This window comes from Globicephala melas, chromosome 7 (assembly GCF_963455315.2).
Source record: "Globicephala melas chromosome 7, mGloMel1.2, whole genome shotgun sequence".
Classification (NCBI taxonomy): Eukaryota; Metazoa; Chordata; class Mammalia; order Artiodactyla; family Delphinidae; genus Globicephala; species Globicephala melas.
The window spans coordinates 75,673,993-75,695,340 of NC_083320.1; the positions used below are offsets into that span (position 1 = coordinate 75,673,993).

General features: G+C 35.6%; 1 protein-coding gene across 7 annotated transcripts in view; it reads right to left on the reverse strand.

The window, feature by feature from the left end:
• KCNJ3 (potassium inwardly rectifying channel subfamily J member 3) overlaps positions 1-21,348 on the reverse strand; it is a 180,842-nt gene that overhangs the window by 149,019 nt on the left and 10,475 nt on the right. For 5 of the 7 annotated variants that reach the window (XM_060302434.1, XM_030852757.2, XM_060302433.1 and 2 more), the window contains exon 2: positions 20,003-20,219. The exons of the other annotated variants lie outside the window; for them this stretch is intronic. In XM_060302434.1, the coding sequence (XP_060158417.1) occupies positions 20,003-20,219 (217 nt within the window). The remainder of the gene's footprint in view (positions 1-20,002; positions 20,220-21,348) is intronic. 7 annotated transcript variants of the gene reach the window in all.

Here is a 21,348-nt window from a genome sequence, read left to right on the forward strand (position 1 = left end):
AAAACAGAATAAAGAATGAAAAGAAATGAAGACAGCCTAAGAGGCCTCTGGGACAACATTAAATGCACCAAAAACTCACGTTATAGGGGTCCCAGAAGGAGAAGAGAGAGAAAAAGGACCTGAGAAAATATCTGAAGAGATTATACTCAAGAACTTCCCTAACATGGGAAAGGAAATATCTACCCAAGTCCAGGGAATCAGAGAGTCCCAGGCAAGATAAACCCAAGGAGAAACACACCAAGACACATAATAATCAAATTGACAAAAATTAAAGACAAAGAAAAATTATTGAAAGCAGCAAGGGAAAAATGACAAATAACCTACAAGAGAACTCCCATAAGGTTAAGAGCTGATTTCTCAGCAGAAATTCTACAAGCCAGAAGGGAGTGGCATGATATACTTAAAGTGATGAAAGGGAAGAACCAACAACCAAGATTACTCTACCTGGCAAGGATCTCATTCAGATTTGATGGAGAAATCAAAAGCTTTACAGACAAGCAAAAGCTAAGAGAATTCAACACCACCAAACCAGCTCTACAAAAAATGCTAAAGGAACTTCTCTAAGTGGGAAACACAAGAGAAGAAAAGGACCTACAAAAACAAACCCAAAACAATTAAGAAAATGGTCACAGGAACATACATACCGATAATTACCTTAAATGTGAATGGATTAAATGCTCCAATCAAAAGACACAGGCTTGCTGAATGGATACAAGAACAAGACCCATATATATGCTGTCTACAAGAGACCAACTTCAGATCTAGGGACACATACAGACTGAAAGTGAGGGGATGGAAAAAGATATTTCATGCAAATGGAAATCAAAAGAAAGCTAGAGGAGCAATACTCATATCAGATAAAATAGACTTTAAAATAAAGAATGTTACAAGAGACAAGGAAGGACAGTACAAAATGATCAAGGGATCAATCCACGAAGAAGTTATAACAATTATAAATATATATGCACCCAATGTAGGAGCACCACAATGCATAAGGTAACTGTTAACAGCTATAAAAGAGGAAATCGACAAAACACAATAATACTGGGGGACGTTAACACCTCACTTACACCAATGGACAGATCATCCAAAATGAAAATAAATAAGGAAACACAAGCTTTAAAAGACACAACAGACCAGATAGATTTAATTGATATTTATAGGACATTCCATCCAAAAACAGCAGATTACACTTTCTTCTCAAGTGCACATGGAACATTCTTCAGGATAGATCATATCTTGGGTCACAAGTCAAGCCTCAGTAAATTTAAGAAAATTAAAATCATATCAAGCATCTTTTTTGACCACAACACTAGGAGATTAGAAATCAATTACAGGTAAAAAAAAAAAAAAACATGAACACATGGAGGCTAAACAATACGTTACTAAAAAATGAAGAGATCACTTAAAAAATCAAAGAGGAAATCAAAACATACCTAGAGACAAATGACAATGAAAACACGATGATCCAAAACCTATGGGATGCAGCAAAAGCAATTCTAAGAGGGAAGTTTATAGCTATACAAGCCTACCTCAAGAAACAAGAAAAATCTCAAATAAACAATCTAACCTTACACCTAAAGGAAGTAGAGGAAGAAGAAAAAACAAAACCCAAAGTTAGCAGAAGGAAAGAAATCATAAAGATCAGAGCAGAGATAAATGAAATAGAAACAAAGAAAGCAATAGCAAAGATCATAAAACTAAAAGCTGGATCTTTGAGAAGATAAACAAAATTGATAAACCATTAGACAGACTCATCAAGAAAAAGAGGGAGAAGACTCAAATCAATAAAATTAGAAATGAAAAAGGACAATGGACACCTCAGAAATACAAAGCATCCTAAGAGACTACTACAAGCAATTCTATGCCAATAAAATGGACAACCTGGAAGAAATGGACAAGTTCTTAGAAAAATATAACCTCCCAAGACTGAACCACGAAGAAATAGAAAATATGAACAGACCATTCACAAGTAATGAAATTGAAACTATGATTAAAAATCTTCCAACAAACAAAAGTCCAGGACCAGATGGCTTCACATGTTTGAATGTTTGAATTGTATCAAACATTTAGAGAAGAGCTAACACTCATCCTTCTCAAACTCTTCCAAAATATTTAGGAGGAAGGAACACTCCCAAACTCAATCTATGAGGCCACCATCACCCTGATACCAAAGCCAGACAAAGATACTACAGAAAAAGACAATTACAGACCAATATCACCGATGAATACAGATGCAAAAATTCTCAACAAAACACTAGCAAACAGAATCCAACAAGGCATTAAAAGGATCATACACCATGATCAAGTGGGGTTTATCCCAGGGATGCAAGGATTTTTCAATATACACAAATCAATCAATGTGATACACCATATTAACAAATTGAAGAAGAAAAACCATATGATCATCTCAATAGATACAGAAAAAGCTTTTGACAAAATTCAACACCCATTTATGATAAAAACGCTCTGGAAAGTGGGCATAGAGGGAACCTACCTCAACATAGTAAACGCCATATATGACAAACCCTCAGCAAACATCATTCTCAATGGTGAAAAACTGAAGGCATTTGCTCTAACATCAGGAAAAAGACAAGGATGTCCACTCTTACTCTATTATTCAACAGAGTTTTAGAAGTCCTAGCCACGGCAATCAGAGAAGAAAAAGAAATAAAATGAATACAAATTGTAAAAGAAGAAGTAAAACTGTCACTGTTTGCAGACGACATGATATTATACATAGAGAATCCTAAAGATGCTACCAGAAAACTACTAGAGCTAATCAATGAATTTGGTAAAGTTGCAGGATACAAAATTAATGCACAGAAATCTCTTGCATTCCTATACACTAATGATGAAAAATCTGAAAGATAAATTAAGGACACACTCCCATTTATCATTGCAACAAAAAGAATAAATTACCTAGGAATAAACCTACCTAGGGAGAAAAAAGACCTGTGTGCAGAAAACTATAAGACACTGGTGAAAGAAATTAAAGATGATACTAACAGATGGAGAGATATACCATGTTCTTGGATTGGAAGAATCAATATTGTGAAAATGACTATACTACCCAAAGCAATCTACAGATTCAATGCAATCCCTATCAAATTACCAATGGCATTTTTTACAGAACTAGAACAAAAAATCTTAAAATTTGTATGGAGACACAAAAGATCCTGAATAGCCAAAGCAGTCTTGAGGAAAAAAAGCGGAGCTGGAGGAATCAGGCTCCCTGACTTCAGACTATACTACAAAGCTACAGTAATCAAGACAATATGGTACTGGCACAAGAACAGAAATATAGATCAATGGAACAAGATAGAAAGCCCAGAGATAAACCCATTCACCTATGGTCAGCTAATCTATGACAAAGGAGGCAAGGATATACAATGGAGAAAAAGTCTCTTCAATAAGTAGTGCTGGGAAAACTGGACAGCTACATGTAAAAGAATGAAATTAGAACACTCCCTAACACCATACACAAAAGTAAACTCAAAATGGATTAGAGACCTAAATGTAAGACCAGACACTATAAACTTCTTAGAGGAAAACATAGGAAGAACATTCTTTGACATAAATCACAGCAAGGTATTTTTTGATCCACCTCCTAGAGTAATGCAAATAAAAACAAAAATAAACAAATAGGACCTAATGAAACTTCAAAGCTTTTGCACAGCAAAGGAAACCATACACAAGATGAAAACACAACCCTCAGAATGGGAGAAAATATTTGCAAACTAATCAGTGGACAAAGGATTAATCTCCAAAATATATAAACAGCTCATACAGCTCAATATTAAAAAATCAAACAACCCAATCCAAAACTGAGCAGAAGAGCTAAATAGACATTTCTCCAAGGAAGACATACAGATGGCCAAGAAGCACATGAAAAGCTGCTCAACATCACTAATTATTAGAGAAATGCAAATCAATACTACCATGAGGTATCACCTCACACCAGTTAGAATGGGCATCGTCAGAAAATCTACAAACAACAAATGCTGGAGAGGGTTTGGAGAAAAGGGAACCCTCTTGTACTGTTGGTGAGAATGTAAATTGATACAGCCACTATGGAGAACAGTATGGAGGTTCTTTAAAAAGCTAAAAATAGAATTACCATATGATCCAGCAATCCCACTACTGGACATATAACCAGAAAAAAAACATAATTCAAAAAGACACATGTACCCCAATGTTCATTGCAGCACTATTTACAATAGCCAGGTCATGGAAGCAACCTAAATGCCCATCGACAGATGAATGGATAAAGAAGATATGGTATATACATACAATGGAATATTACTCAGCCATAAAAAGGAACGAAATTGGGTCATTTGTTGAGACATGGATGGACCTAGAGACTGTCATACAGAGTGAAGTAAGTCAGAAAGAGAAAAACAAATATCGTATATTAACGCATATACGTGGAACCTAGAAAAATGGTACAGATGAACCAGTTTGCAGGGCAGAAATTGAGACACAGATGTAGAGAACAAACGTATGGACACCAAGGGAGGAAAGTGGCATGGGGTGGTGGTGGTGGTGTGATGAATTGGGAGACTGGGATTGACATGTATACACTGATGTGTATAAAATTGACGACTAATAAGAACCTGCTGTATAAAACAATTAATTAAATAAAATTCAAAAAAACCACAGTAAAAATCTTAAAGATTTCATTTTTTAAAAAATCAAAAGGCTTTAGTTGATATTATCAGTGAAGTTTTATTTCTTGAAGGAGATTTTTTGAATGTCTAAGAAAATTATTTTTGAAATATGAACCATTAAGTTGCAGGATAATCTCCCAAGGGAAACACTAAAAGTCCAGATGAGTCATAAAAACTCTTTCAGAGTTAAGTAATACTTCTTCACATCTCAGCTCTACATTAAAGGTAGATATGTAGGATAAAAATAAAATGTAACATTTTACTTTACAAATAATGTAAAGTGAAACATTACATTTATAACACTAGAATAGAATTTACTTTCACCCATTACATCAGACTTTATTCGCCCAGACAGTTAAGATCATTTTCCAATTTGAAACTACACTGTATTGAGGCATGGCAAAGTTACCACGTACAGGCAAAAACCCATTCCTAGGGCACATGACTGCTGGTACAATTCCAAGAAATGAAAGGTGTCAGTGAAGGCATTTTTCAACAGGTTATTTTCTACTCTCACTTCTGCTTGCAGAGTGAAAACCACTGCATGAGCAGGAAATGTATAACAACTTGAAGTTCAGTGTGGCAACACAATGAAAGAAAATCCTTGACCCCAAGGAAAAATGGACTTATCTATACCTATTTTCCCTTAGATCAATTTAAAATGTATTTTACTCAAAAAATAGGGCAGAATTTATCTATACCTAGCACTCACTGAACTAAGTTATCCTTATAATAGCAAAGATCAAAATATTATAATAATAATAGCAGCTTTTGGTTAATCTTAAGTGTTCTCATCAGAAAGCACATTTATACAAACACACACATCAACATTTTGTAAGTTCAGGTACTCATAGTATCTTCTTAGTTAGATATTGTCACTAATAGACTAATCTCCATAACTACAAAAATTGTCATTTTTATCTTCACACAAAGCGTTCATCTCATTTTAACATATATCAAATTTCTGAGATTTTATTTTTCTTCACAGAGTCATAATTTTATTTCTTAAGGAATTCTGAAAGACAGTTGGGGTGTTATTCAAAAACACTCTCTAGAACTTAATTTTAAATTATAGAGTACAAATATATAACTGAATGAATTCAATATCTTCACAGATTTCTTCTAAAAAAGGTTTTTAAATTCCAATTCTAATTTGACACTTTATTTTTTATACCACACTGTAGTGGATCTTTAAAAGATCATGTTGAAGACAAACTCATTCTATGTATCTATATTTTTTTAAAGAATAAATTTTTGCAACAAATTTTGATTGAAAATAATAATTTAGGACCGTTTATTTTAACTAAAGTATTGAGCATATCTCATCTGATTTACAAAATTTACATATCGTATTGATGTAAAGCATTTTTCAAAAGCTAAAGAAATTCAAACCATATCCATTTTACTTATCTTTCTTCTCCCAGGAGGTACAAAATGAACATAGAAAACAATGAAATGAGAAAGACAATGTTATATACACTACTGTTATTTATTTTACATACTATTATCCAGAGACCTTAGGTACAAATCTGATCATAGCGCTCTCCTGCTCTAAAACCTGTTATACCTTCTTTTTTGCCCAATAAATTGAAGCTCTGTCCCTCAGGCCTATCCACGATCTCCCAATACATTTCCAGCCTTACCTTTTGGGCTTATTCCGCTTCGTACATCTCACTCTTTAGTCAAAATCTGAATTTAGAAACTCTTCTGCTACATAGTCCCTGCATTCTGCACCCCCAGGTCTGCAGCTGCTTCATCTTGTGTCTTCTCCTTCATCTTCAGGCATCAAATTTCATCAAGGGCAACATGAAATTTTACATACTTCAAGTTTTCAACAAATCTTTTCCAACATCCTAGCCAAAAGTGGATGCTTCTTCAAACTTCCCCTAGCAACAGATTATCACTTTTCATCTGAATTACTGCTCTAACACCCTAACTGATCAACCCATCTCTAGTTTTTCCTGTTTAATATTTTTTATAAGGTCAGCCAGAGTGATTTATTTTTCCTTAAAATGCAGTTATGATCATGTCATCCTTCTGCTTAAAAGTCATCTGTGGCTCCTCATTACTCATAACAATTCAGGGCAAAAACATAAATGACTAAGACTGCTACATTTTCCAGCCTTTATTCTTCCGCTGCTGTCTCCTGAAACTCCTTTATTTCTCCATTACCCTACATATATTCTATCTCTAACCATGTGAATATCATTCAGTACCTTAAACAAAGCAAGTTTTCTGTTTCTGTTACACTTGAGGTCTCTTCCAACTTTGTTCACTCTTCCAATAATACTCTTTCCACCCCTCTTGGCCTAGCTAACTCCCTTATCCTTTCTAACCATAGGTTGTGGTCTTTACACATCTCCCACTAACATGGTTTATTTCCCAATTTACATTACTCCCACTGCCTGGGTAAGTGTTATCTCTCACTGGATCATGAGTTTTGCTGGCTGCGGCCCTCAGACTTTCTTATTCATCACTGTGTACCCAGTGCCTGGAACACTGATTGAAATACAGAGGTTGCTTAATATATAGTTGTCAAAAAATATGATGATCTCAATAACTACCAGTTGTATCGTATTTAGCCAAAAAAAGGACTTTGCAATGTTGTTTAAGACCAGGCCTATTTATAAGGCATATCTCTCTTTTTTTTTTTTTTGCGGTACGCGGGCCTCTCACTGTTGTGGCCTCTCCCATTGCAGAGCACAGGCTCCAGACGCGCAGGCTCAGCGGCCGTGGCTCACGGGCCCAGCCGCTCTGCGGCATGTGGGATCTTCCCGGACCAAGGCACGAACCCATGTACCCTGCATCAGCAGGCGGACTCTCAACCACTGCGCCACCAGGGAAGCCCAGGCATATATCTCTTGACTGGCCTTCCCCTCTACTCAGCTAGGCAACTAGCTGATCTGATCTAAAATTTAAACTCTGGTAATAGGGAGAAAATCCTTGACATGTTTCAAAAAAATATAATCTCCATCATTATAAATTATTTTGAAGAAGGTAAGCAAGAATTGCATTTAGATAAGTGAATCATTGTTGGTGATGAGAAGAATGCCACAGTGAGTCAAAGTGCAAAAATATATTCCAGACTCTTCCACCAACTGGTTCTGAAAAGATGGGCAAGTTGTTTTACCTCACTGAATCAGAGTTTCCATTTCCGATTTAACTAGATTATCACTAAGGTGCACTTTATCTTTATAATACTATCATTCCAATTCTACTATTTAATTAGGTGACAGCTAAGTTTTAAAAATCATAAATGTGCCTTTTTTTTCTTCCTCTCAACTTTCTCTGGTTCTGATAATATTATGGCTTCTTGTGTAAAGAAAAGGAAGAAATATGTTTCTTTGAAGCTGAAAATAGCATATTAGATTTAACCAAGCATATCCAAGCCAGGGAAGACATCATATTGGGCAGATATGATTAAATGATCAGTTCAAATAAGGTACAGTATTTTAACTGATATCTGTAGTACTGGTCTAGTAGAACCTGGAGTATAGGAGGGCACTCTGTAAATGTTAGGTCCCTTCTTTAGTAAGGTTTTAGACACATTTAAAAGATAAGCAAAATTCAGCTTGTTAGACTGAATTTAAACAATAGTAAATAACTGAATAAAAAGCAATAGACCATCAGTGTATTGCATAAGAGAGACATTGAAAGTTCAAGACCAAAGTCTGTCCTCGATTTTAGCAAATTGGCCTTAAAAACTTAAGGCTCTGAAACGTTTTGATAAGGGATTATGGTGAGTCACTACCATTTTGTAATTTACAGGCTATAAAATGTTAAACCCTTAACTAAATGAAGAGAATAATCCAAATAAGCTTAACAAACCTTTGCATTTAATGTATACAAATTAAAATGGAGGGTAATGAAGCATATTTGAAAAGAGCCACTGGGAGAAATGTAGTGCAAAGCAAAACCAGAAAGAAACAGATAACACATGTTAAAACATTTTTGGAACCGATAATGCTAATCTGAATAAATACACACATACAAAGAGGCTACATCATTTTCTCTCTGTATTCTCTAAGTAGTGCTGCCAAATACGGAAGGATTGGAGCCATTTCTGGGGAACTGCTGAATCAGGAGCATGAGTCAGAAAGTAAACCCTTAGCACCGAAAAAGTACTAAAAAAAAGTGCTGGGAGCTTATACACAGACATACACTCAGTTCCTAAGGTCGAAACGTTCTATAATCATCAAAGCACCCTGCGCTCTTCACTTCCCAAAGTTATCCCCTCATATTATGTGTATTTGGAAGAAAGTTCTCCTCTCATGGACTCGGATTTTACCTGTATCTAAATGTTGAGATATGCTACAGAGTTGGTACTACGTGTGCCTAAATAGGGCTTTGAAAACTAACATCAGGACATTTTCCAACTTAAATGACAAGAAATCTAAAATAAAAATAAAATTAAACAAAATAAAATAAAAGGCCTAAATTAAATTAAAAATTATTTACAGGTGTACGAAAAGTTTGCTTGACAGTAATTTAGGAAGACTAAGATGCTCTTTCGTCAAAAGCCTTTAAGATCTTAATCATCCCTCTGAAATAGTCTAGACATCACTCTTCTTTGAACTAGGCAGCAGGAATGATCATAACTAGAGCTACTTTCAGGCTCATGAGTATATTTTTGGCACAAGACATTCAGCAAATACACCCCACCTATAACCAACACAATGTAGGTTACAAAGGTAAGTCATCCTTGGACAACAAAGAATTAATCGTCTTCCTTCCTCCCCTGCCCCATGCTGAGAGCTTCTCAATCTTGTAATGGCACTTTGTTACCATCATTAATAAATATTAAAATGCCACAGTTTATAAAATAACTTCATATATTTTTATTTTATTCAACATTCATTTTCAACTGCAACAATAACAATGGCAGCCATGACTTCCCACTTGAATTGCAGTTCTGAGCTCTCCTCTATGAGCTGAATGGGTCACTGATCTTAGCTCTTTTTCAAATAGAGCCTAGAACAAAGTAGTAACTAATCAAAGTGAAGCAATGCAAAGTGGGTCTAGAATCCTTACTTGTCAAGATAAACTCACTCTATCTGGATCTCAAATCTTACTCATTATCCATTTCCTATTAAAAGCATATTTCTCTTTAATCTCTGCAATCTCCACAATATTTACCCCAGAAAACAAAGCCCTCAAATAGTTTAGCTTTACTGACTAATAGCCAGCATTAGTCTTAGTGTAAAATTATGAAAAAAATTGTCCTTCTGAACTTTGCAGTAAGCATAATGATAATCCCTCTATGAAACGGTAAATACATGCATGCAGTGTTCTGGTCAAATCCATGTGTAGTGATTTCAATGATCAGAATTCTCTCCAGCAGTGAGTGGCACTAACATCCTTGTTTGGTATTTATATTACATCTTCACACAATGTTCCACAATAGCTATCACATCTTGTTCTTCCTTATCATGATGAATAGCAATGCATTTTAATCCATACTCTTGATTTTCACCGTTTTCCACCCACATTAATTTGCATTTGGCTACATTGATCAGCACAGTCTGAATCGACACAAAGCTTTATCTCTTTAACAGTTAAATCAGTGAATTTGGGGTAAAGCAGATTGCTCTCCATAATGTGGGTGGGCTTCATCCACTCATTCGAAGCCTGAATAGAACAAAAGAGTGTCCTTGCTGAACAACAGAGAATTCTCCAGAAGAATGCTTTCGGACTTCATCTGCACCATCAGCTCTCCTGCGTATCAAGCCTGCTGGCCCACACTATAGATTTTGGACTCACCAGCCTCCATAATTGTATAGGCCAATTATTTATAATATATACACATTCTAAAAAAAAAAACAAGCTTCATCTCTGAAGACTTCAGAAATTTAAAGAGCTATGTTCTCTTTCATTTTTACCACATGCCAATATGCTAAATTGGTCCAAAATATTTCTGCTGAGTAGTTAATTCAATAAATATTAGTGGCTTCACTAGCTGAAATTGAGTAGTTCTCAAACTTTAATGTTCTTAATAAGAATCATCTGGGTGCCTATCACAAATGCAAATTTCCTGATTCACAAACATCAGATATTTGAACACTGTAAGTCTAGGCAAAGGCTCCAAAGTCAGCATTTTAATAAGCTTCCCATGGGATTCCAATGCAGGTAGTACCAGGACTTCACCTTGAAAATCTCTGAAAATTACTTAGTTAATGTCTAAACTATGAAGTTCTGTGTCACTGGACCATGCCACATCTTAACCAAAACTGCTTTCCCCAATTACAATCCCACTTGCTTACATTTAACAATTAGCTTGATTATCTACAAGGTTTGCTGACTTCTTTTATCATATCTGCCATAGGCAAGATTGTGACAAATATAGTGTCAACCCTCCTCAACTCACCTCATCCCCAGTAATTTACCCATACCACCCTCCAGCACAACAAATGAGAAACTTCATTCTAAAATGCTAAGGACTGTATTAATTAAATATTCTATACAAGATAGCAGTGAAAATAATAGAGAAAATAACATGTGAAAATATTCTTTTTATGTATTTTTGAGGCTTCAATGTTGAATGTGGAAAGTGGAAAACAGTGGAGTAACTCCAATCATAAGTTTGAAAAGACCTATTCCATTACCAATGAAGCAAACTTCTCCATTAAATTGAAGTAGATATCTAGGAAGGCTTAACTAACATTCCTGACTGCTAAATTGGGTGACTAACCATCCCAGTTTGCTCAGAGTTCCTGGTTTAACACTGAAAGACTCATGCCCCAGAAAACCTTTCAGTTTCAGGTCAATGGAGATAGTTGGTCATCCTACTTCATGCCTCAATATTTAGGCATTCATTTTTTAAAGTCCCTGGAAAAACGTCTATAACAGCTATCAAAAGAAAATGATAAACTAGGATTTTATTTAGGAATTGTTCATTAAAAATTGCCTTATATAGAAAAACTATGTTTCTCAAAAATTTGAGTTTTATTTTGACTCAAATTATTGAAAAGGTATCTCTAAAAGAGAAAAGAAAACACAATTAAGAAATAATAAATATTTAAAAATATATATAATCATAGAAGTTACTTGGAGGAGGGTAGTTTGGGTTCCAATATATAGTGATCCACGGGTCATGGATTTTACTTGATAAGGTAAGTTTTCTGAAACACCAGCAATTACTTTAAAAGGTAATAGCAATCTGGGCAGGAATAGGGAAACCAGAGAAGTAAACAAGACATCCCTGATTTAGGTCCTGACTACAACAGATACAAGGAGCTCACAGGCTAATGATTCAGAACCTGCAATAAGGAAGGATGAATAAAATTTCCAATGGTCAGGAGAGAGCTAGCTCATTTGCAGTAACACTAGGGGTTTGCCAGATCACTATCTTCTGAAGGATCATTAAAGTGTAATGATTAATTACAGCTCATAAAGCCAAATATTGTAGAATCATTCATAGAGGAAAATTGTAGGCACATCTCAATTATTCACAAGCTGAGCTTCTGCTCTGTGATTTACTCATTAGGAAATTTCCAACTGTTTTTTTCACTAGTCAGGAGAAGAGTTAGTGGCTTGTTCGTGCTGTTTTATTTATTTTTCCCAATTTATCTTTTTGTTTCTCTGGGTGTCTCAGCTTCTTCTAAGTAGGGAGCGGAACTTCAATGGGAAGGATCTCGGAGCACTTTTCCCATTCTTGTTTAATTATAAGCAACTATTTTGGAACCAGAGGCCTTTTTCATTATTTTCAACAGTCACATAGTTGCCTGAGTCAGACGATTTCATGCAGGACCCAATTATCTCTGGTCTGGCCTACCGTAACAGCTAACACCTGGTCTGTCTCCAGTCTCAGCCCCACTCAATCCATCCTCCACCTGCAGCCAGAGGGATCTCTGAATCTTACAAATACAATCATGGCATTCTCCTGCTTCAAGTCCTTCAAGGGCTTTATCGCTTATAGGATTAGGTTCAAACCATGCCTCAAGGATAGGCTCATCTCCAGCCAATTCCCCTCCGCCTGTCCTCTACTCAGACCATACCAAATGGTTTGACTCCTCTAACAAAATGAATTCTCATTTGCTGTTCCTTGGGCCAGAATGCCCAGCTCTCCTTACCCTCTGTATGACCTTCTCCTTCACCTTCCTGTCTCACCTCATGCTGTGTCCTCTGCCGGGGGGCAGGGGGCTTTCTCAGACTCCTTAAGAACAAATCCATCCGGGACCACTACTCTAGGCCTATACTGTAGCGTGACATAACATCTGTTTGACCACATATTGCTAACACTCAATTTAGCTCAACTTCTTTCTCCCTTTGGACTGTGGACTTCCTCCTTAATCATCTTTGTACTACCTTACACCTACTATAATATGGATAATCAACAAGCATTTGTTGATCAATTTCCTATAAGAAAACAATTTATGACTCAGAAATCAAGCTTATAAAAAGAGAGCAACTCTATTAAAATCAGTTAAAAATAACAACAAACAGATCAGAAGTGTTTACTGGTATCTACTACTTTCTGCAACCTAGGATATACATTAGAAAAAAAATACAGCCTCAAAACAAAGTCCTCAGTCAATCTTGGCAGTTTACAGTTTATCTGGAGATGTAATAAAGCACATAAGAGATGAATGTGAAAAAATTATACATGTATATATAAAGAAATTATTTTAATAATAGTAGACAGACTACTAGGGACAGGATTTTTCAAAATAGTGTGCTAATTATACAAGCAATTTATGCAAGCAATAAATTGGAAGCAAAATGAGCACTAGTGACTGAGAATTCATGAAATAAAATTCATAGCCAATAGATACCATAATTTCAACCTTGCTAGTAATCAAAAAGAATAAAATAATGTCAAATAGACAAAAATGAAACCAATTATAATATCCATTGTTGGCAAGGGTATGAGGAAATAGGCACCTTCATAGCCAGTTGTAAATTGGTACCAACTTTCTGTATAACAACCCTGAAATAGATATTAAAAACCAACAGATGTATATGTCCCTTTACCTAGGAATTCCATCTTTAGGAATTTATATAAAATAGTAAAGTTGGTGGTAAATAAATTAAAACTATGGACTATAGAGTATTTATCTCGTTAAAAAGGAAATGCCTAAAAATTCCAGACAGGAGATAGGTAATAAAAATTAAGATAGATACATAATTGGCATACAATAAAGCCATTAAGATGAATGGTGTAGAACTGTAATTTGACATGAAAGATGTTAAAACATATTATACAATAAAGCAAGTTATAAAACAGTATGTGTAGCATAATATAACAATATATCTGAATACAGACACCTGAAAGGTTAATGACCAATACATTAACTGTATAGTAGCTGAAAATAAGAGTAAGGTTTTTATTTTGCATATTTGTATTTTTTCTATAATAAGCATGTATTTAATAGCCCCTTCATAGTAAAACACAGTATTTTAAATAAGTGATTAAAGGAAAGCACATGGACTAAAGTGCCCAGGGAAGACTGAACAAATATGGCAGTTCTTATGCCATGTAAGAGAAGACAGAAATGCTATCCTAGGCAGTGAATCCTAGGTAGTGAAAATGGTATTATTGCAGACATGGGAATCAACAGTGAGCACGAGTGTATGGACATTACAGTAAGCAGGGCAACCTAATTGTCTCAGGAAGGAACACATGCATTTTGACTGGCAGTCATTAGGGATTTTTGAGCACAGGTATATCATGAGAGTAGTGTTGTAAGCACATTCACCAGGCAAACATTCAATAGTGCACAATCTGCATGTAAGCAGATACTAAATCCATTCCTGAGACAACTACTGTGATTTAGAAGTACTATTATGTGAACTCTCAGAGGAAGAGTTGAATTACAGAGACACCACTAACAGAGAGCAGAAGCCAGGTACCTGCTCCCTTGGAGCATTTACAATTGCTCAACCTCTACCTGAAATCCCCTTCAAAGCAAAGGGATTTGTTTTACTCAAGATACTGTGCTTGGGCTTAAATGTCACCTTCTCATTGCAGCCTACTCTGACTTCCCTACACTCCCAAACCCTCTTGCCTTGCTTTACTTTTTTTCCATAGCACTTATTTTCTAACACTCTAAATGAGGCACTTCGTCATTTTGCTGTCTGATTTCCATATATGATTATAAATACCCACAAGAACAGGAATTGTGTCTTGTTAACTAATGTGTCCCCAGGGTCTAGAATACTGTTTAGCCTGTAATAGGTGCTCAACAAATATTGTGGAATGAACAACTTAATTGGGTATAAAAAAGAAAGGAAAGGGGAGGAGGCCTTCGACAAAAGAGCCATGATTAATAGGGACAAACGTTCCAGATGAGGATGTAATTTGAGGGTAAGATGATTACTTGGTATTTACACAAGTTGACTCTGAATTAAAATAGTGACATCCGAGTGGACAAATGTCCTGGAAATTGATGGCATATATAAAGCCACAGCAGGTGAGAGATTTCATAGCTTGAGATAAAAGAAATAATGAACTTGTGCATACTTTGTGGGTTCATTTTTTAAAATCGAGTATCTAGATTCAAGAAGAAAGAAGTCAAGGGCAGAGATCCAGGAAAAATTTATAAGAAGAGGGAGCCATGCAGGGTATAAGGAACACCTGGAAAATAAAAATTAGAAGAAACAGAAAAAGAGGGAGAGGGAAAATGTGGTGTCTCTGAACCCCAGAATGAACCTTGAGTATAAAGGAATAAATAACCGGATTACGTTTTTCATGAAGAAAGACCTGGACACGTTTGAGAACAAAGAGAGTCAAAGAGATTTTAGGTATTAGGTATAGTAAGTATTGGCGCTTGAGTCACAGGTAATAAACATGACGATAAAGCAGGTGCATTTGGAGAAGAATAAAGACATTTTCCTCACAGACACCAGCAAAGAAAAAGGGGATATAACCATGAGAAAAGGATAAGGAGAGTAAAAAAAATGTATACAAATTGAAGTGTCACATTCTTTTCGATAAACTAGGTGGAGAGCAGTAGGCCTAGGAAGGGATAGGACAGCTGGGACTGGGGGCATGGAAGGAGAGAAAAGGTCTAAAATAGATCCCATGGGGAGAGAGCCTGGGAGTGCAGAAAAGACAATTAAGAAGACTGCCAAATAGCAGCAGAGAGCAGATTGAAGTTTGAAAGCATCGGGTTCTAATGAGCCAAATCTGCAATGCTGTTTGCCTCTAGCAGTGTTCTCCCTCCCGGGAGAATCAGCAAAGAGAGCAACAGTTAGAGGTAACCTATGTTTAGAAATTTGCTACGTGAGCCGAGAAGCAAAGGTTATTCATGAAGAGGCAAATGTTGTGTTCCTTGTTAGAAGTGAAAGTCCAACTCATTGGAAGCAAAGAAGTCAACAATCCCTGAACGTGATCACTGAGGAGTATTTCCAAGGAAGTGGGGAAAGTAATTATTGTGAGTCCTGAGCTGGAAGCTGAAACTTTCAAGGAAATGAGAAATCTTCTAATTTTTCATCTCTCTCCTCACCACCACTACCACTCCTGCTGAGACTACAGGAAGGGAAGAAGCAAAAACTAAATGAGATCAGAAGATTCTCATCAGAGGACCGCAGCAAAGTGAGCAATTATGTGCCTGTCTTGGGGGCTGGGGACTGTGTAGGTAGTACTGTTAATAACGGAAAAGTGGTAACGGTCTAAAGTTTTATGCATTCCCTAGGCATTGGGGTCACTGGGTTTTAAATAAACTACATGCAATCCACTAGGGGAAAAAAATGTGTGTTTTATTTTGTTATATAGAGTCTGAGATTACTAAATTACTACTCTAGCATTTAAATGCAGGCTTTGCTTTTGAATCGAATCCCAGCACTCGCTGTTGACGCGATGCAATCATCTGTAGTGCAGAGGTGCACCCACACCCCACCCCCGACCTCTCAGACTTCTCCTCACCCCACTCTCCACATTGTTCACTCTGCTCTAACCACCACCACCTTCTTTTAGTTCCTGGAATCAATCAGGCTGGTTCCTGACTCAGGACCCTTGTACCAGCTGTTTCTCAGCCTCTGCTGTGTTCTCCCTCCAGACAGGCCCAGGAGGTCCTTCTTGACAGGCAGGTCTCTGCTTAGGTGTCACCTTCTCAGAGAGACCTTTCCTAACCGTCAACCTAACCCTGGGATGCACTCTTTTTTCCATAACCTTGTTTTGTTTTGGTTTTTATTCCTGACACATTACTATGTGATAATACCTTGCTTATTTATTTTTTTGTTTTGTTTCGCAGTCTTCCTCCTCCAGTTAGAATATAACTTTCATAAGGAAAGGGATTCTGCCTGTCTTGGTCACCACTATATTGCCAGTATTTCAAATATTTCCAAGCACACAGCATACATTCAGTTATTTGTCTAGTGAATGAATGAATGATTTAAAAACTTGGTGTTTTAATGTTAAATATGATGGAAAGTTACATTGTTAACATTTAGTCACAAGCCTGTATAACAAAAAACACTGGAGCCAAAATAGTATTATTGATGTCTCAAAACATCACAAAAGATCATATTTGTCTTATTCCAAGCAATAAATATTGTGAGAAAGTATTGTGAATGGGAGGATAAAGGAGGAAACATCCTGAAAAATGAATCTAAATAAATCTCAGTATAACTTTAAATGATCATATGGACATAAGAATGTTTATGTTATTTTTACCAGACTCAGGGAGGTCTGAAAATATAGACAGATTTTTCAGAGTTTGAATAATGTGTGATTTAATCAGTTAGGGCATATACACAAACAAAATGTCAGATACATTTTCCACAAAATAAATTCTAAAAATTATTCATAATGTTTTTGCTGTTATTCTTGCTATACTAAATCTAGAAAACAGGCTTAGTTAAGAGGTTAAGAGGAGGCAGGCTTTAATCTTTTCTCCATAAAAGGCAATCTCTAAATAAGAAATTCAGTCTCCAGTCAAGTTTTCACATTTTCTGTGGAAAGTAGTCTCTGCCAGTTCATAATTAAAAAAAAAAAAAAAAAGGGAGAGGGCAGAAAATGGTAAAATGAAATCTACAGTCCTAATGAATAATTTAATGTTACGAAACTCCAAATGACTTTATGTAGAATATCATTTACTAACCATGATCCTCTGAAATCTGATGAAGACACATCAATTAAGTCAAGAATACATAGGTGTATTTTAAAAACAACCTGATTCAATATTCCCTTAAGATGCCTATGTAGAAGTCAAAAATCAACAAAATATATAATGAATAAGGAAGCCTCAGACAAATCCAAATTGAGAGACATTCTACAAAATACCTGGCCTGTACTCTTCAAGTACATCAAGGTCAAGAACACAAAGTAAGGTTGAGGAACTATTTCATCATGAGACTGAGAAGACAAGTAAACAAATCAGGGCATAATCCTAAAACTGATGTTGAACCAGGAAAAAAGGGCTATGATGGAAATTACTGAGAATACAAGTAAACAAATGAGGGCATAATCCTTAAATTGATGAGCCAGGGAAAAAGGGCTATGATGGAAACTACTAGGACAACTGATAAAATGAGAAGGTAGACTATGAGCTAAATAATAGTACTGTATCATTGTTTAATATCCTGATTTTTTTCTTAATTGCACTGTGATTTTGTAGAAAAATTTTCTCATTCTTAAGAAATACACACTAACCAGAGATAAGTAGGAAAAATGGTTGGATGGATGGATGGATGGATAGATAGATAGATAGATAGATAGATAGAACTAGTGAAAGATTTCTAAGACTGTCAAGTGAAACAGAAACTTTACTCATGACAGTGATTAGAATAATAATAAGCAATTAATAAACTATAACCAGCTGTGTCAAAGATAGAACCATATGCTTTAAAAATAAATCAGTAAAAAATCTGCTGTTTAAGCTCTAACGATGTATTTTTACTTCAATAAACGAGACAAATAAAAACTAAAATTTAAATGTAAAGATTTCTTGAACTAGAAGCCTTTATAAATTGGTTTCATTATTTATCAATATATGATATTTTAGAAATATACTATGACATCAATTCAATTTTAAGTTCAAAAACTGGAGAATTTAAACCATGAAATTGTCCACAGAAATCAAATCCCAGATATAGATTGATGAATTAAGTCTTTACTCACTGTTCTCAAAAACCTTAAATTTAAACTGAAGCACTAATGATAATAAAATAATAGTAATACAACAGGTCGCTTCAAAGTGATTATTATATCATTCTCCTTTTAGAGAGATGAGAAAAAAAGTTTACGGAGATTAAGTATCTTGCCCAAATTTCAAATCGGTGTTATGTAACAGATGTATAAGATTACAGTGGCTTGCCTCCCCCTGCCCCTTGGACAAAGCTTTATATCAAGATGGGAGATTCTTTCATTATGTAATGTCTCCCACCTTGATATAAGGCTTGAATGTATCCATGCTATTGCCGATGTTACTTTCAATGCTATAGTTTATACATAATAACTAGCACTTTAAGATTATTAGAATGATATTGGTAGAAAAAAATTAAAAGCTAAATTATTTCTTGCTCTCTCACTACTTGTAGCAAGGGTAAAACTCAAGATAGATAGATATAATTATGTAAATATTCCATTATTAGTCTCAAGCATCCAGCAGGTTCCAAACCAACTGGCAATGCTTAGGCCCCAAATAATATACTCTGATTTATTGTTTCTTTCCTTTGCCAACCTTATTCTCCTCAGACAGTAGCAAACTGTGGGTATTGCAGCATAGCAACGCTATATCACATCTTAAGAAGTAACATACAGCACATAGCTATACCAAAGCCGAAAAGGAAAATTTCTTTTCAAAAAATTTTTGGTCAAGGTTCAGCTGGGGAAATCTACTGACCCACTTTGAAATTAAAATGTTACTTTAGTGTGGTTCGCGCCCACCCGCGGGCGCGCGCGCACACACACACACACACACACACGGAATTTTCCACTGAGGTTGCATATAGTAGCATATTTAAGGTCTGTCAATGACACCCGAATCACCATCCCTAAGGCAAGAATACGCATGCTGAGTTCAGGTTGCTCACTAATTACCCTGAATTTATTTTAACCTTAAATCTTCTAAAAAATATATGATTATAGGAAATCCAAGTCTGCAGTTAAACTAGAACATCATAATCATTTCTAGGAGTCATCTCAGTTTCCTTTTCTTTCTTTTTTTGCAGTAAGTATTTCTGAGTTAACGTTACAAATGCAATCATCACAACAGTAAATCTTCATTTTCAAAGCAGTATCAACTTAATGTTACAAAGAAATAACAGACAAGTCATTACTTTCATTATTGCGAGCTGAGACGTTTAGCCCAAACCATGATAGGTATTGTGCATATAATATAATGTTATTATGGAATAAAGAAACGTCATGATATATCTATGTTTTTACTCACCAGTTGTTTCCACAATGCCTTCTAGGATGACGACAATCTCGAACTGTTCAGTTTGCATGCTTCGCTGGGATAGGTCATAAAAGGGGCTTTTGGCATCAATCACGTGGCAAATCGTGAGGGGGGAAACAAGAAAAAGTTGATCTGCCCCTGTACTAAAACCTACATCCAGTTCAAGTTGATCAAGGGGAAGGAACTCACCCTCAGGTGTCTGCCGAGACTAGACAAGCACACAGAAAAAGAGAAGAAATCACCACTTGTACTGAAATTTGCAAGGCAGCCCAACAGTAATTTACATCATTGCCAACATTCTGCACTATCAATCATCTGCAACAAAATCCAAACAAATCATTATGCAGCTATGTTCTAGCAAATGGGCCGAAATCCCACATAGCTCATGCGGAACATACATGCATTATTTATAATACACGACTTACTATAATTACCAGTCCCTAACTCATGAGCTTTGGAGAAATGCCTGGTCCAACAATGGCTGTTAACACAAACTGTGGAACTAAGTGTATATGTGCTACTGCTTGACATAAATCACTAAATGATAATGCACTACACGCCAGATGTTTTTTCCTCCCAAAGCAAATAAGTAGGCAATTCTTACGGAGTTTGTTAAAGCTAAAAAAGGTTGATCATAATTTAAAAACAGATTTATTGCATTATTACAAAGCAAACATAATAATTTATTTTTCCAGGACCTTTGAAAAGTAACAAATAGATAGAAACTAGAATAGAATAGTGAAGATGTTACCATATTGAATAATGTTATGTACACAACAGCTCACATAATAAAAATAAAGGCAGATGCTGTTAACTAGTGGCTTCTGAACTACTAGTAATAAACTGCATTAAAGTTATTTCTCTATTTATTTTATAAATTGTAAAATTAGTCAAACTTTGTGCTCAACTGAATTTCTTTAAATCAAAATGCAGTTTAAAAACTCTGTATTAGACAAACTTGTAGTTTACTAAAACTTTCACATGGCAGTGGCACTCAGTATCAGTATAAATCACTGTAAAGCTTAATTCAACAAACTGCTTGCATGCTAAAAAAAATTAAATACGATTATTAACAATTAGCAAACCGTGAAAATAAACTTATCTTTCTTTTCTATTCATTTTTCATATATGTTGCTTATAAGGATCATGATACGCAAATATTTATATGATGATGCTGATAAAAAAATCAGGGTGGAGGGAGGTTTGCTGCTGGTTGAATGGGGTTTGGAAGAATCCAATATATTTTAAGAGACTCTTTGCAAAGCAAATTTAATAAACAAAACAGACTCTGCAACACTGGTCTGTCCAATGAATCGGTAGACTGAAGACAAAATCCT